At 35.8% G+C, this 15661-nt stretch overlaps 1 protein-coding gene across 1 annotated transcript in view; it reads left to right on the top strand.

Annotated features, from left to right (window-relative positions):
* The window catches only part of LOC140049442 (histone demethylase UTY-like), a 75978-nt gene that overhangs the window by 943 nt on the left and 59374 nt on the right, over positions 1-15661 (top strand). The window contains exons 3-5 of the mRNA XM_072094324.1: positions 2127-2238; positions 2398-2447; positions 9170-9228. Of these exons, the coding sequence (XP_071950425.1) occupies positions 2127-2238; positions 2398-2447; positions 9170-9228 (221 nt within the window). The remainder of the gene's footprint in view (positions 1-2126; positions 2239-2397; positions 2448-9169; positions 9229-15661) is intronic.

Here is a 15661-nt window from a genome sequence, read left to right as displayed (position 1 = left end):
AGACGGCTAGCGTACTACTACTATGCAGGTACCAGGCCTAGGCTACTCTAGCTAGCCCACTTGTGGCTTGCCTAGCCTAGCTAGGTATTATTAGCCTATAATTGAGACATTCATTGATGTTCTAAATTCTTATTCTAAAAATGATTTGATAATTGTGACATGTTTATTAATTAAATGGTACTCTGGTCTAGCCTACTGCTATTCTAATCAGCAGCGTTTTTAGTTTATCAATATTAATATATTATTATTATGCAGCTGACACAAAAGTATGGAATATGTTTGAATTTTTTAAAGTTTCTATTTTGTGTGCATGCAGGACTGGGACTAATAATTTATACTAATATAATGTTCCACCCCCAAGTTAATGATGTTTTAATGGATTTGACGCATTTTAAACTCATCACTGTCACAATATATCCCACACAATCGGCATTTTTACCAGAGCATAGTTACTGTCTCGCATTGTGCGACACAGTCCCGCATTTTTAATGAAACACACATTTTGAACAAACACATGCATGACCACGTATTTGTCTCGCATTTAGCAGAAGTATATATATGTGTGATCATTTTTTATCACTATTTGAGAGGAAAATGCATTCAAATTAATTAAAATCTGTTATGCAAGTATTTATTTTTTAAGTTAATAAATATATCAACCAAAATATGTAATATCATTGAAAAATTACAATTAATTTATATGTGGTCACTCACCGTGATGAGGGATGAGCCGATACAATCACGTTACTAATGTAAAATTATAAGGTGGACAGACACAACACAGAGAAATGCAATGTTGTGACATGTGTGCGCGTTTTTACAGTAAAAAGGGAAACCCTGGGCTGTGCTGAATTGCTTGTCTTTAGTTGGTGGATCAGTGCTGAATTGCTTGTCTTTAGTTGGTGGATCAGTTCAATTTGACCCTTTAAAAAAAGAAATTTAAATACAATAGAACCTAATTTTACGTTCCCTTGATTTTGCGCACAGTACGCTTAAAATGACCGATGACGTCATCATGTTCTTACATTGAGGGTGCAATTTAACAACAACAAAGCACAAAGCCATGGCTGTATGAAGAACTTATGTGCATTCCCCCCACAGCAGCGACTGTTTTTATTGATAGAAAATACAAGAACACTAATATTTTATTTATTTTACTTTATTTAAACTTGCACAGCCTGTATACTGTACTTTACTAGTTAGGCCTGCTAGCCTGGCCTAGATTAGTCTAGGAAAGGCCTACTAAGCTAAGCTAGTGACCACCTGTATGCTGTACAAAGTAGGCAAACATGGCAGCCTTTTTAGCTACGACCTATGTATTTGGGGGTAAATTTAAGGTTAACTTGGATTTTACGAATCCTATGTTTTACGCACGCCTTTTGGCCCCGTACCGTACATAAAATGAAGGTTCTAGTTCTACTGTAAAATAAATTTAAGAATCGGCATGAAAATAACATTGAATCATATTAATAATGATAACAGATTAACAAACAAAAGATTAAGAATATAATTTGGTGTATAAAATGGTGTAGTCTGTCACGCATTTCAAATCTCTGAAGTTGGTAACTATGCCAGAGGTGCATTGTGCATTCTTGCAACTAATTGGATTTAATTGTGTGAATACAGATAACCTTCTAAAAAAACAGAATTCAGACAATAAAGATGGGTTTGAAAATTGTTTTTATCTAATTTGGAAGATTTTGTTAATATTCAAGGGATATTCCTTACAACTTGTGACGTTTTGTAAAAGTAATGCATACATTAAACCAGGTCATTGCTTGTCTTAAATATACGCTTTATGGTAGATTATGATAAAAAGAGAGAAAGAATGCACTACCAAAGTAGCTCGCATTGAATGTCCGCTTGTTGGCCGTCTTTAGGCCCAGTTTTATATAGGCCTAGCTGGTAAACATCGTACACTCTATAGGCCTAGCCTGACGTGTAGTTGCTGCATTTATTGTCTTTATGTTTTTGCCAGACTCCGTTGATACAAATTGTGGGAAACCCGCTAAAAAGTTAGGAGTCTCCATTTGTTTTGGCTTCACGATCGATCGAAAAGTGGGTGAAGAAGAAAGAAAAATCAAGGAGACAATACATCTTTAAATTTGTATTTTCTTTCTCTTTAGGCTGTTTTACATTATAAACAGATGATACAAAATTTGAATGCAGAAGGAGTAGATCCATCTATCTACTGTCGATTGGGCCATTTTCATTTGCTTCTGAATGATTTTAGTAAAGGTAAGTACTAAGATTCATTGAAAGTATTAGATTAGATTTAACCTATTATTTTCCGGAGCAGAATCTTAGCCTTTTTAGGGTTTGTAGGAATAATTATTATCTATTTTACAAGTTTTTTTTATTTAATTGATCTAAAATATTTTACATATTTTTCCATAGCATTGTCAGCTTATCAGAAGTTTTTCACCATACAGGAAGATTATTGGAAGGTATGGTTCATGTCTTTTTAAATGCCAAAAGAATGTCATCTGATAGATAAAATTAACAAGTTCATACCTAGCCGGTTCACAATAAACATGTAGTGTTGGATTACGGTTACAGTACAGTAAGAAATTACTGCTTCGTATCTACGAGTAACCTTTTGTAGCATAGGTAGATCATAGGTCATCGCACGGACAATGCATACAAACAGTGTATTGTTTGCTACTTATACAGTACAGATAAAAACTACTGCAAATTTTGCCACACGTAGGGAATGTAGTCTACGCGTGACGGTTGCATGGCGTAATTTACAAAATGCGTAGGCTACGCGCAGTATTCGCAGCCTACGCGTAGCATTCGTAGCCTACGTTGTGATCAACTGTGTGTGGGATATCTCCAAACTCAACTGTGTACACATACAGTACATCATCGACGGCTAAGCAGAGTACAAAAAGTTCGAATAAATAGAAATGATACTATTGTTTAGCTAATACAATAATATCATCATCATTAAACATACTTGAAATTGAAATTTTTCTAAAGAAAATATCAATTAAAAACTGCGAAAATTCTTTTTAACTACAGTATGCCTACTGCTGACTGTACATGATTCACTATCGTCGGCCAGTAGTGTACAAAATTCATTGATGACAGACCGTTCTGACTACCTTCCATTATTAGAAGGCCTAAAATTAAAAGTTAATTTATAATTAATTAATACAGTATGTTCCATATAGGGTCATTCCATGCCAAATCAACAAATCTGAACAAAATTTGGGCAGGTCACCTCTTAGATTTTACTGATTTTTTTTCCTAAGGTACCTCTATCTATATAATGAACATATGCAAAAAATTAGCCCTCAATTCCAAGTGGTTTCGGAAATATGGCCGTTTTAAATGTGGGCGTCTCGCCCCATTTTTCGTTCCAAAATTGCGGAGTTTAATATTTTGTGTTTTTGGAGGCTTATATTTCCGCAACGGACAAATATATTAAGCTGAAAATTTCTACCTATGGATAATTCCCACTCAATAAACAGAATCTGGTGTCAAAAAAAAGTTATCTCTACTACTTTGGAAGATACAGCAGTCCGAAAACCCATTTTCGTTAAGCAAAATTAGCTTTTTTCGATTTTCGGCAGCCCTGTATACCCACAATAGCATTCATAGTGTTTTCAAACTTTTTAATTCTGTTATTATATAAGTACATACATTTACTTTAAAACAATAATATAGTATTTTAAAGCTGAAATAACAAAATAACTAGTACCCAAAGTATGGTCCGGGGGAAAAAACCATGAAAATAGCCCATTTTCTCGTTGACCTTTGACCCCGTAGATGGATCTTAACAAACTTCAAAATTGCGTTAATTATTAAATACATACCAGATCTATATCTGATTCAAATTTGAAATTTGCAACTCCACTGCTTCATGGTTATCTAAATTTTATAAATAGTGCTACTTTTTCATTTTTATATACTTTTTTTATACTATAGCCATTTTTCGTACTTTTAGAGTTCTCTAAACTGATAATTAGAACTATTTACATTTTGAAATTAATCAGTCTTAGCTAACTTTTTGTGCTGATTCCAAAAATTTAAATAGATTTATCATTTCTTGTTTTATTCCTATTGATACTGGAGCCTAAAAATGATCGAAAATGAAATTTATAGGATTTCTTTGTTTATTGAAACCACTAACTACATGTCACTGGGTGGTATCCTTCAACCATGGACATACCCATGTCTGCCAAAAACATCAAAATGTGAAGCTTCTTATTGCAGCTCTTCCTAATAAACAAGAATACAAAGACCTGCTCGCAAGAATGGTATGCGACATAAGTAATCGGGACTGCATGTTGCGGTCTTGTACCAACTGTCCTGGTAAAGCAGCCCTCATGAGCTATTTGTCGATGTCGCAAGTGTGCTCAGACTACGAAGTTGACATGGAGGATTCTGTTAATTATAAGCAATGGATGCACACAGACAGAACACAACTTACAACTGTCAATTCAAGAACTATGCGATGCTTTAGATAAACTTTGTCAACACTATTTTGTAACAAAAGCCCAGGCTGCCTCCTACTTGCGAAACCTTAGAGCAGTTAGCAGCAGGAGATGAAGCCATCGTACTGTTACTGGTTAGACTTTGCAGAAAACTATTCTATTGGGACAATAGCCAGGCGACACTCCACCCATTTGCTATATACTATAAGGAGAATGAAGATCTCAAGTGCATTAGTGTCTGTGTTATTTCGGACTGCCTTAAACATGCAACATCAACAGTTCATGCATTTATTAAATGTGTTGGCATCTTATTTAAAAGAAATCTTACCACATACAACTAAATTAATTTACTATAGTGATGGTGCAGCAAGCCAGTATAAAAATTACAAAAACCTCACAAACCTATGTCATCACCAATCTGATCATGCATTAATGCCCAGTGGCATTTTTTTGCCACTAGTCATGGAAAAAGCCCATGTGATGGTATCTGCGGTACAGTGAAGAGGCTTGTTGCACGAGCAAGTTTACAGGCAACAGAAGGAAACCAAATCCTCACGGCTCTTTTGACTGGGTCTCTAAAAAATATTGCTGGCATCAAATTCTTCTTTGTAAGTGATAAGGATGTACAGAAAAATACAGAAGCTTACAAACTAGAGGAACGCTATTTATCATCAAAAACTATTATGGGTACTCGCTCTCCCATCATAGCTTTATTCCGGTATATCTGCAGGAAAGCTTGAAATGCGCAGATTGTCTGAAGATGACTTTTTTTTTACAGCACTGTGTGTTTAGTTAGGTAGTGAAGAAGAAAACATTTCAATTCCGAATGATGACTATCAACCTGGTAAATATATTGCTTGTATGTATGAAAGGAGTGGTACATTGGAACTATAGATGAACGTTCAGATGAAAACAGTGATGTACATGTTAAGTTCATGAAAAAATCAATACGCACAGGCAATCTTAACTGGCCACCAGATAATCCAGCTAACCAATGTTATGTGCCGTAGGGTAAGGAAATATGCCAGACTTTATTTAAAAGTTCAACTTCACTACAAAACATAAAAAAGTACAGTTCAGTGTGAGTATCCATCCGCGGATCATACACACGTGGATATAAACACACTAGGCGAATGAATTACGAATGGGGTGATTCGTTGAATTGAATTACCTTTCGTAAAAAATGATGCCACACAAGCTCGATGGGATTAAGGTCTGGTAACTCCGTAGGGGTTTTCCACCAATATATGTTTTCTCTTGAAATAATCGGCAGCATAACGCAAACATATCTGGGATCGTTGTCCTGCATGAAACGGAATTTGTTATCTGTGAAGCTGTTAGCTGAAACATATGGATGTAATAATCTAAAATCGTGTCCACGTAAAATTCTTTTCTCATTATCCCGTCTTATATGATGATTGTCGTCGCTCCCTCTGTAGAAATTCCTGCCCATACTGTACATGTACTTTTGTTGGATGTTTGGCCCTAGGTTTCAATTGCGGTTGTTCATGCAGCTTCCAAAATGTAATTCTAGCGTAATTATCAAGTTCAATTGTACATACATCTGTAAAGATAACGCGTTTGAACTGTTTGGCATTTTTTATACTATAATATCTTGCACCTTCGCAAACCCATCCCAGTCTCCTTCGTCGTCTTACTGATCTGTCGGAAAATGTACAGCCTGTTTTCTCTTCCAATATATCCCGCAGCTTATTTGAATTCAATTCTGAGTTGGCATCCATTTCGTTTAAAGTTGTTTATTGAGGTTACTAAGCCAAACAATGTAACCTACAGTACGACGCCATCTACGCAGCTACTTTGTAGATAAGGTTGCACTCTTTTCTTTCTAAGCTAAAAAATGAAAGCAATTACTGAAAATGGATCTTTAGATTATACTTTTTGACTGTTCAAACTTTTTTATGAAAATAAAAGATGCTAAAGAAAAATTGTGCTGTGTGAATTAGATGATGCACGCAAACACTAACGAAAGTATAAAAAAAATGCCAAACTATATTATTTTGGGTGTTTTTCGTGGTGTATTATTATAGATAACTTAAAAAAGTGAACATAAATCGAACGAAAAACGGAAAGTTGTTTTTATGTTCAACAATCAAACCATTTGGAATCGTTTTGTTTGTGTATGTTTATTCATTTACACTTTTTTATTTCAATGGTTTTGGTTTTTTTTTTATTCTTTGGCAATTGTAACCACAATAAACTTAATTGAGCTACGTTCGTACTTCGTAGGGAGTTCGTAACAATGTTCTTAGTGAACTAACAAGATGTGAAAATGAATGTGTTAATTTTGACTGGCGGAGGACCAAATTGTACAGTACAGATAAAACCTACTGTACACATGGCGGTTGCATGGTGTAATTTACAATATGCATGCGTAGTATTATGTGAGTAGATCAAGTGTCTGTGGGAATTCCCCCAAATGAATTGTGTACACACGTACACTTCAGGGCTGAAAATTAACGGTCGCCCGGTCGCCAATGGCGACCTTTATTTGGTAAGGGTGAGTATTAATTTTGTGATGGTCGCCCCGCAGGGCAACTTCCAACTTCCAAAAACTGCATCCACCTACCATTTATAACCAATCTAGGCCTAGGCTAATAATAATATATAAGCTACAGTAAGTTATAAAGCTACAAGCCTAATGGCAGTCCCTCGTTTTTCAGGAGCGCGATCGCGCTCCACAACTCAACAACCCTCAAGGAGAGCAATTAATCGCGCTCCATCTCGCAGTGCGAGGTACCAACAAAGGGAATTCCCTGCCTGCATTATTCAAAGGGCAAGTTTACTTCATCGCCTCATAGTGCATCCAGTACGGTGTCATAGAAACACCTCCTTTACAGAAAGCACATGTCCCAACCATTAATTGTTCCTTTTATGCTTACTACATGTTTTTATGGAACGAGTTTATAAAATATATTTTATTTTATTTTAAAAGGAAACATTAATATAGGAAGCCTAAATATAATGTTTATTATTTAAAAAGCTTAGTTGCTTTAATTATGTCATTTTGAAGATGGATTATTTCTTCGAAAGTTCTAACTAATTTGGTCACTCAAATCCTCCTCAAAACACGTGCTGATGTGTGTGACGTCAACATCTTCTAGAAGCTCTCTCAGTTCTCCCCCTATTGTACTTGCATGTGTGACACATGTAAACACAATCAAATATTTTAATGGATATTGCATGTTAGAATTGTATAATTTATGAATTTTCAGGTAAATACTTTGAAAGTTTTCTGCCTGATTTCTAGGCCAACAAGCTAGGCTAGAAAAGCTAGTCTAAAGAAGGCCTAGTTGGCCAGGATTCTCCAGGCTCCTAAAACGGTCCTGAAACCCAATCCACCCAGGCCATAAAAAAAAATTGGCTTGAATTTTTTCACTGTAGAATAATACGATCCCCACGGAAAATATTGGGTGTGAAGGTGGGTGTGGGGGATTTAGGGGAAGAGATACAGTATACATTTTTTGCCGAGTGGGAGAAGGGAAACCCCCCCCCCCCCTCCCACAGAATTCAACAAGCCACACAAGCTATAGGTTTATACTTAAACATCAAGAACACCCAATTCATACATTTCAACCCCTCATCACCTTCTATAATTCTCACACTGGATGGATCAGCAATAGAACAAGTAGAGGATTTCAAGTACCTCGGAAGCTACTGTTCTTCCACTAACCATGATGTCGAAGCATGACTTGGTCAAGCATGGGGTGCGCTGAACAGTCTTTCAAAAATATGGGCATCTCGTATCAACAAGTCCACAAAACTCCGCCTCTTTAAGTCAACAGTTGAAGCCATTCTTCTTTACGGCCAAGTGACACATGGAGTCTTACTTCATCGCTCTCAAAATCATTGGATGGAGCATACACCCGCATGCTGAGGAAAGTCCAAAACATCCCATGGTCCTCACACGCCACCAACAAGACACTATATGGCAACCTTCCCCGTCCTACGACCATCATTCAAAGACTTCGCATGGATATGGCCGGTCATGTATGAGAAGCTCTGAGCCAGCCTCAAGAGTTCTCCTTTGGGAACCAGAAGAGAAAAGGAAAGTGGGAAGACCTCAACTGACTTGGCTCGACGTTCTGTTGAAAGATACCAAACTAGACCTGAGTGAACTGAGGAAGAGCATGCTTGATAGAGATGTGTGGAGACAAATTATCATGGCACCCACTAAGAATTAAGTCGTCGTGGGATGACATTAATCTAAGCTAAGCTAAACTGGCACCATCCCTTTATAGTTATTGTAAGGGATTATTGATTAGTAAACAGGGTTACATCAGGTGGTTAAAATCTGTACCGAAAGTACCAACCAACTTTATGTACAATCGAGTAAATATTCTAGAAGTAACGCGATTTAACCAACTTTGCCCTTACGTAAATTTATATCAAGATAACTAGCTGCGATTAAAACAGTCCCCGATTGAAACATCACATCAGTATTTATATTGATTTATTTATTGAGCTTACAATGAGTAAAAACATACCATATGATTTCCAATAACAGAGCCTACTGTACATTTCATACGTAAATCATGTACAATTTTATATGTATTTTTAAATAGCAGATAAATTGTTGATTTATAGTTGTCTAATTAAGGCATCTAATTTGTTCATATTAATATTTGGGTGTGATGAGTGAGTATTCTTCTTTTCTGATTGAATATTATATTTCAAAGTTACAGACAATTATTTATGGGTTTTTTTAGGATGCTGCGTTTTTGTATGGACTTGGCATGGTGTATTTTCACTTCGCTGCATATCAGTGGTAAGTGTTTCTGTTTTATAATTTGTTGTTACTATTACATGCATGTCTTATGTTTATGACGATGGTGGATGATGCCTCTTTGTAGTGTAAGCAAAATTAAATGAAGATATCAACATGGTAAGTAAAAAAATGAAGGGTATAGAAAGAAATTACTGCTTCCTACTACGAGTAACCTAGCTTACGAATAGGTAGATTGTAGGTCATTTTTCTGAATGTAGCCTAGTAGGAAGTATTGATTGTAGCCCACAATGTATTAACTATGCGACGATCGTAAGAGAAGTGGTTGCTTACGAGGGTGGTCCTTTAAAAGAGGTGGTTGTTGAATAGGGGTGGTTACTTACAAGAGAATTTTGTTGCGGGGGTGTTCGATTATAAGAAGCAGTCCCTTAAGAGAGGTGGTCGCTAACGAGAGGTGGTCGATTATTTGAAGCGGTCCTTTAAGAGAGATGGTTGCTACTGTAATATGATATGTGGTCGTTTTACAAAGTTGGTCGTTTACCAGAGGTGGATAGACTGATAGCTAAGTCAAGAGATGCATTTGCATATGATTTAAACATAGGTTGGTAAAAAATATAATATTTTCTACATTAGCTGGCAATAGTAACTACATTAGCTGGGAGGCAATTTTCGTTTCTACACTACCTGTTGACCATTCTACATTAGCTGGAATTGGAAGCTAACCTTAGCGGTTGTTTCGCCATTAGCTGGCATTTTCTACATTAGCTGTTGTAAATGAATATTTAGAAAATTACAAAGTATCCTCCCAAATTGCAAAAAGCATTGATTTCAAGTAAATCGTGCACATAATTACATTTCATTTTATGTGACTCAAAGTCCAGCCCCCTCACACGCGCGCTGATACAGTGTATAGAATCAGGCGGTTGTACTGAGTTTAAAAAAACATCAGACATTGCAGTCGACAACATAGTATCGCATTTCATGCTACAGTATGTTACCAAAAAGCTAGGTCTTAATATTAATTACGGTTTTCTGTTGCAGTCCTTTTGACCATTCTTATACTATATTTTGAATGAAATTTAAGTTTTTACAATCTTTTTTGTCGGCATTTTTTTTGGATCGACTGGACATTTGCTATATTAGTTTTATAAGTTGGCCTACATTAGTTCGTTGAAGTCCATCGGTGGCTATGCTCACGCTAACCATTTGCGTTTAGTTTTGCAAATGGCGATTGGAGTAGTAAAAAAAAAATATATCGCCAGCCTATCCCTTATATTTCGGTGTATAATAAGTCGCACTTTTTACATTCAAATTTGACCTCTAAATTAAGGGGGCGTCTTCCGAACACAAATGCCTCACCGCACAATTGTACATCGACATTTCATAGCCTAAGGCTTTATGGTAAGGCCTAGTTAGATAGAGTCTACCTACTTACTTTAAACGACAACCAGCTTCTGTCTAGTTTTCAAGGCAGCATGATATTATACTAAATATGACGAGAAGTTTTGTTCTTTACGTTTTGTGCACCCTTAAAATCTGATAAACTGATTATTGACGTCACTGACTGATATTATTTCTTTGTAAACATTACGATTAGAATAGTATTATAGTTGTACGCCAGATAGCCGGCCATCGTGTGGTGGTGGGTACACCACAGCTAACGCGTGCCTGGCGACCATGTGATGTACAGTATTCGAGTAGTATATACTCCAGTTGATTATATAGTAACATTGACCTATACATGCTAATCGAATATGATTGTCTGTGAAGATGTGTGCCCTCTCAAAATAAAAATAAAACAACATTGTTTTGATGAAGTACAAAGTGCGTCTTATACATTGGCGATATAAAAAATACCGATATTTTACTCCCAGTTTGTGAAGCGTCTTATACACAAGTGAGATTTATACAGCGAAGTATAAGTAAGCGATAGCAATGTAGAGATATTGCGTTACTTGCCTATCGTTTTTTTCACGTCACATTTTGTGAATTAAAACAAGATTTCCATTCAGAGGCGTGATTGTGAGATTGTAAATACTGTATGTCTTACTTTACATGTGTATGTTGTCTTTGTGATTAAAATATAAAAACATGACTGTAAGAATTCCGGACGCTGTCACTAGTCACCATAATGTGAGACATGAGGAATACAACATGCACTCAGCATTTACAGTACAGCCTGGATAATTGATCGGAAATCAGAATTAATGTTTTAACCAATTTTGGACGTCTCTCATTTTCATTTTTCTTTCTGGAATCTGGTTCCTGCAAGAATCGTCTTAGTGTCTCTTTAAATACAAAGGCTGCCAACAGTCTGCTATTTGGCCAAGTAACATTTCCCCAAAAATGTACAGTATACCCTATTTTAATTAAGTTGTCAAAAATTGGACCAAATAGAATAATAACAAATTAACTTTTTGACAAACAATATTCAACTCTATCTCCAGCTATCCCATATTTTTTACCCACACAAACATCACGGAATAATGAACATCGATTAATTGGTACTGTAGTGTTGCAACTCCACAAAACCATAAGGTAAAAACAATGTACCAATGACCATTTAGAACCATTCCCAAAATAGAAGGTTTGTAAATGAGTAGGTTGGCTCTCTGTTGATTATTTCATTTCATTCAAATAAACTGTCAGGTAAATGGCGCCATCTGTTGACCACCTTTGTTTACCATTTACCAGAATAGTTTTCTTTAAAAAAATAATGAAATTCAGTTAATTTGGAATGTTTATTACTCGTATAAGCCTCCTAGCTATCTCTTAATTAATCACCCTTCTTGTTTGTGTATTTTTATGTTTGCTAATTTAATGCACTTTACAGTACTGTACATGTGACATAATAAAATGCAGCTAAATCAAACATGACTTAGCTGTGGCGACAGGTATCGCTTCAGGCCGGTGAGGCTGCAGTAGATAGGCCTTTTGCATGCGGTCATGTTTCATTTGTATTTTAATCACAAATTTTGAATGAATAAAAAATTTTAAAAACCTACACATTTTATTTGATGTATACTGAAATATTTAGCCATTTTCATGTTTTTTTAAATTTGCTTAATTATTTGCAATTTGGCAAAAACAAATATAAAATATTTTTTTGAAATTTTTAATCCTAACTTTAAGAATATAAAATAAGATCATTTTCAGACGTAGTAAAAAAAAGCGTAGGCTCAAATAACCTGTAAATTTGGTGAACATTTTTCCTCAATTCTTTTTAGCCTAGGGCAAAGGTTAAGTATTAGGCCGCAAAAATAAACGCTCAACTCAATCTTCATTTAATATTGATGACTCCGAGATGTATTCGATCTAAAGATAATTTTGGAATATTTGAACAAATTTCAATTTCATGTAACTTTATTTTGAACACGTTATCATTCAATATAAGTGGCAGGATAAATTTCTTCGGTACTTCCTAACTCCAATCGGTAAAATTGACATTTCAAAGCAAATATTTCATGAAAAGCGACATTTTTCGACATGCCTCGTGTGTGGAGAAGACTACAGTAGTTCCGAAAATGGAACATTGCCTGGGTGATTGTAATTTAGTAATAAGCGGAGAAGTGAATCCCCCTGTAAGGATAATGGTAAACACTGATATTTTCTGCAGGAGGGTTTTTTTTTTTGAGTGGTTGGTCTTGTTGGCCTCTTCGCACGAGGTCCACGCAAAGTCAAATAAAACAATGTGGTTTATCAAAGAGAAATATCAATTAGCATCAATTCAATATTAAATTAGCCAGATTTTGATAATGACACTAACAATTTGACATTTGAGGCGGATGTGCATAATTGATTTACCGATTTACATATCAAAATAAAGAGTATTTTAAAGCCTGATAACATGCAACAAAAATTACTCCACCACCTATTATGGACCTATAATGTGCGATTAGGATTTGAAAATGTGTAGGTATTTTCCCAAGTTATTTTTAGCCGGCTTTTGTGCCTTATTTTTAACTCGCGTTTTCTATTAAAATATTAATATTAATAATAAACATAAATTAAAAATATATATAAATAAACCCCTAAAGCCTGTTTTCCTGTCGACGTTGAAATACGTTGAGTTGCGTTGAGTTTAAAATCGTTAAAGTTGAAAATAAAATAGCGATGACGATGATCGAGTCGGACCGCTAATATTTACACATTTTTACGCGATCGGTCATAGGGTTGCTGGGACACGCGGACGTGAAGTGTTGCAAAACTAAGGCCGGCCACGCGCAGCCGGGACCGCGTGAAAATTGAAAAAGTTACGGGTTTTGATGCTTAAACCCAGCCTGGGACATGCTTTCGTTGATATCTTAATCTAGGCTTACACTAAAGACAAACATTAAATTTAATTGGTTTAATATTATAATTTAATTAACTTACACTTGTTTTTTTTAAATATCAGACCTTAAAAGTGTACAAAAAAGGTGAAAAACATCGTCGCGTTGTAAACATTCAAGAATTGTCAGCGCGTACCTATTTTTTCACAAACTGCAATGACGTAATTTGTGGACCATTTGATTGGTCAGTTTTAACGATCGTAATCGTTAAAGTTGAACTCGGTTCAACTTTAACGATTTAAGATTTTAACGATTTTCAACGTTAATTTTTACCCCCTTTTCCTGTTAAATCGTTGAATATGTCAACTCAACGCAACTCAACGTAACTTAACGTCGACAGGAAAACAGGCTTTAACAAGATCTTTCCAGACATAATTTTTATGGGTACACAAGAAAGAGTACGGTATATTTTTAACTTAAAGACACTTCATTGGGATACCTATTCGATAGAATTTTAAAAAAGGGTATATTTTTGCACAAACTTGCAGTAAATTACCTTTTTTTTTTAGCACACGATCATCATTAATAAAATATAATGTTTGTGTAAAATATGAAAGTAAATTAATATAGATTAATTGGAAATTGATTTCACAATCACTGTTTGCTCACAACATTTTCATCAGTTCGGGGTCGTGAGGTGTCGCCGACACAATAAAAAACAATTTGGGGCCTTTTCAGAAATGTTCTGTTCGGAACAAAACTTTATTTTTCAGAAACTTTAAACAGTACAACATTAATTCAATCTTCAACCTGATGGTTTCAACATGGATTTTGAATAGATTTTTAAATCTTTTTTATCTTACCTAAAGGCTAATGGGAAAGTAAAAACGACCTTCAACCTTGGTGTGAAATTTGTAAACATAAAGGTCAATAAAAGGACATGGTTTTATTGTTTCCAACTATTGCTATAATTAACACATACTAAATATTAATTCAATTTGCATTGTAAAAAAAAAATTATTTTAGTATAAGGTTCTCACTAGCATCTCTGTCATGGGTGGTGGTCGGATTTTCTTTTTGTGCGGTAACAAGGTGTGCAAAAATAATAATGAGTAAATTTTGACTGACGGAGGACCAATTTTAAATTACTAGGATTCAGGTAGCATTATTTATAAATATTACTACTATTTTAATCGTAATTGTTTTCTTTGCGCGTGTTTTTTATCTAGGCCTACTCGACGGCGAATATAAATTTACCCGGTAGAGGCGCGATGGGACATTACTCCATTCCATTGTGAACCTCAATTAACTAGTATGCTGGCTAAGCCAAGTTCTAAAAATAGCGAACGTCCAGTCGATCCAGAAACAATGCCGACAACAAAAGATCGTTAACATAACATAACTATCAGAATGTCGACCTAGACTTTTTTTGGTCATATGGCAGGCCGCGCCTGGAAAGGCGACGGAGATCGTGTAACTAACTAGATTTTGTGTCACATGACATGAAACGCGATACTCTCTCTCTCCAAATTTAACTGAGCGGTTCCAACCACCCACACATCGCACATGTTTTTTTCACTCAAAATGCTGGTCCTGCTTGTGAGGGCCGCCGCGTAACTACTGAATACTACAGTACCAGCGAGAATTACTGCCCCTTTTTGGACGCGACGGACGCGTCGAGTGTCCGTCCAATTTGCGTCCACGACGCGTCCATTCATAAACTAAACCAATGATTTGGACGCACTTTCGTCGGGCGGGCCGTGACCTCGCTACCTGAGTCTGTTTTTGTTATTGTTCGCGACCGTATTCATATTCAAATGACATCGGAAAACTAAGCCTGACTGTTGAGCAGGGTCGGCTGTATTGGTGTTTGTTTATAAAATACTTTCACATTCACAAACAATATGATTAAAAAATAAATAAAGTTAGCCTACGACTTGTGTGTGTTGTGTTTATTTTTATCTGCCGAATAATTCGTCCAAAAAGCCAGTTTCGTGCGAAACTGTGTCTATATCCATCGCTAGCCCGCCGTGGGATCTAGCCGGCCGGTTCACTGTCTAGCACGTACACCACCGCCTGAGATCGGCCTAGCGTACTCGATCAATAATCATCGTCATGATACAGTATATTTTGTTCATATGAATCATTTTATGGAAGAATATTTTTTTAATAACGAGGCCTCTATTTCATGTTGAATTATTGAT

Source organism: Antedon mediterranea, chromosome 5 (genome assembly GCF_964355755.1).
Source record: "Antedon mediterranea chromosome 5, ecAntMedi1.1, whole genome shotgun sequence".
NCBI classification, from domain to species: Eukaryota; Metazoa; Echinodermata; class Crinoidea; order Comatulida; family Antedonidae; genus Antedon; species Antedon mediterranea.
This window is presented reverse-complemented; position numbering and strand designations above follow the sequence as displayed.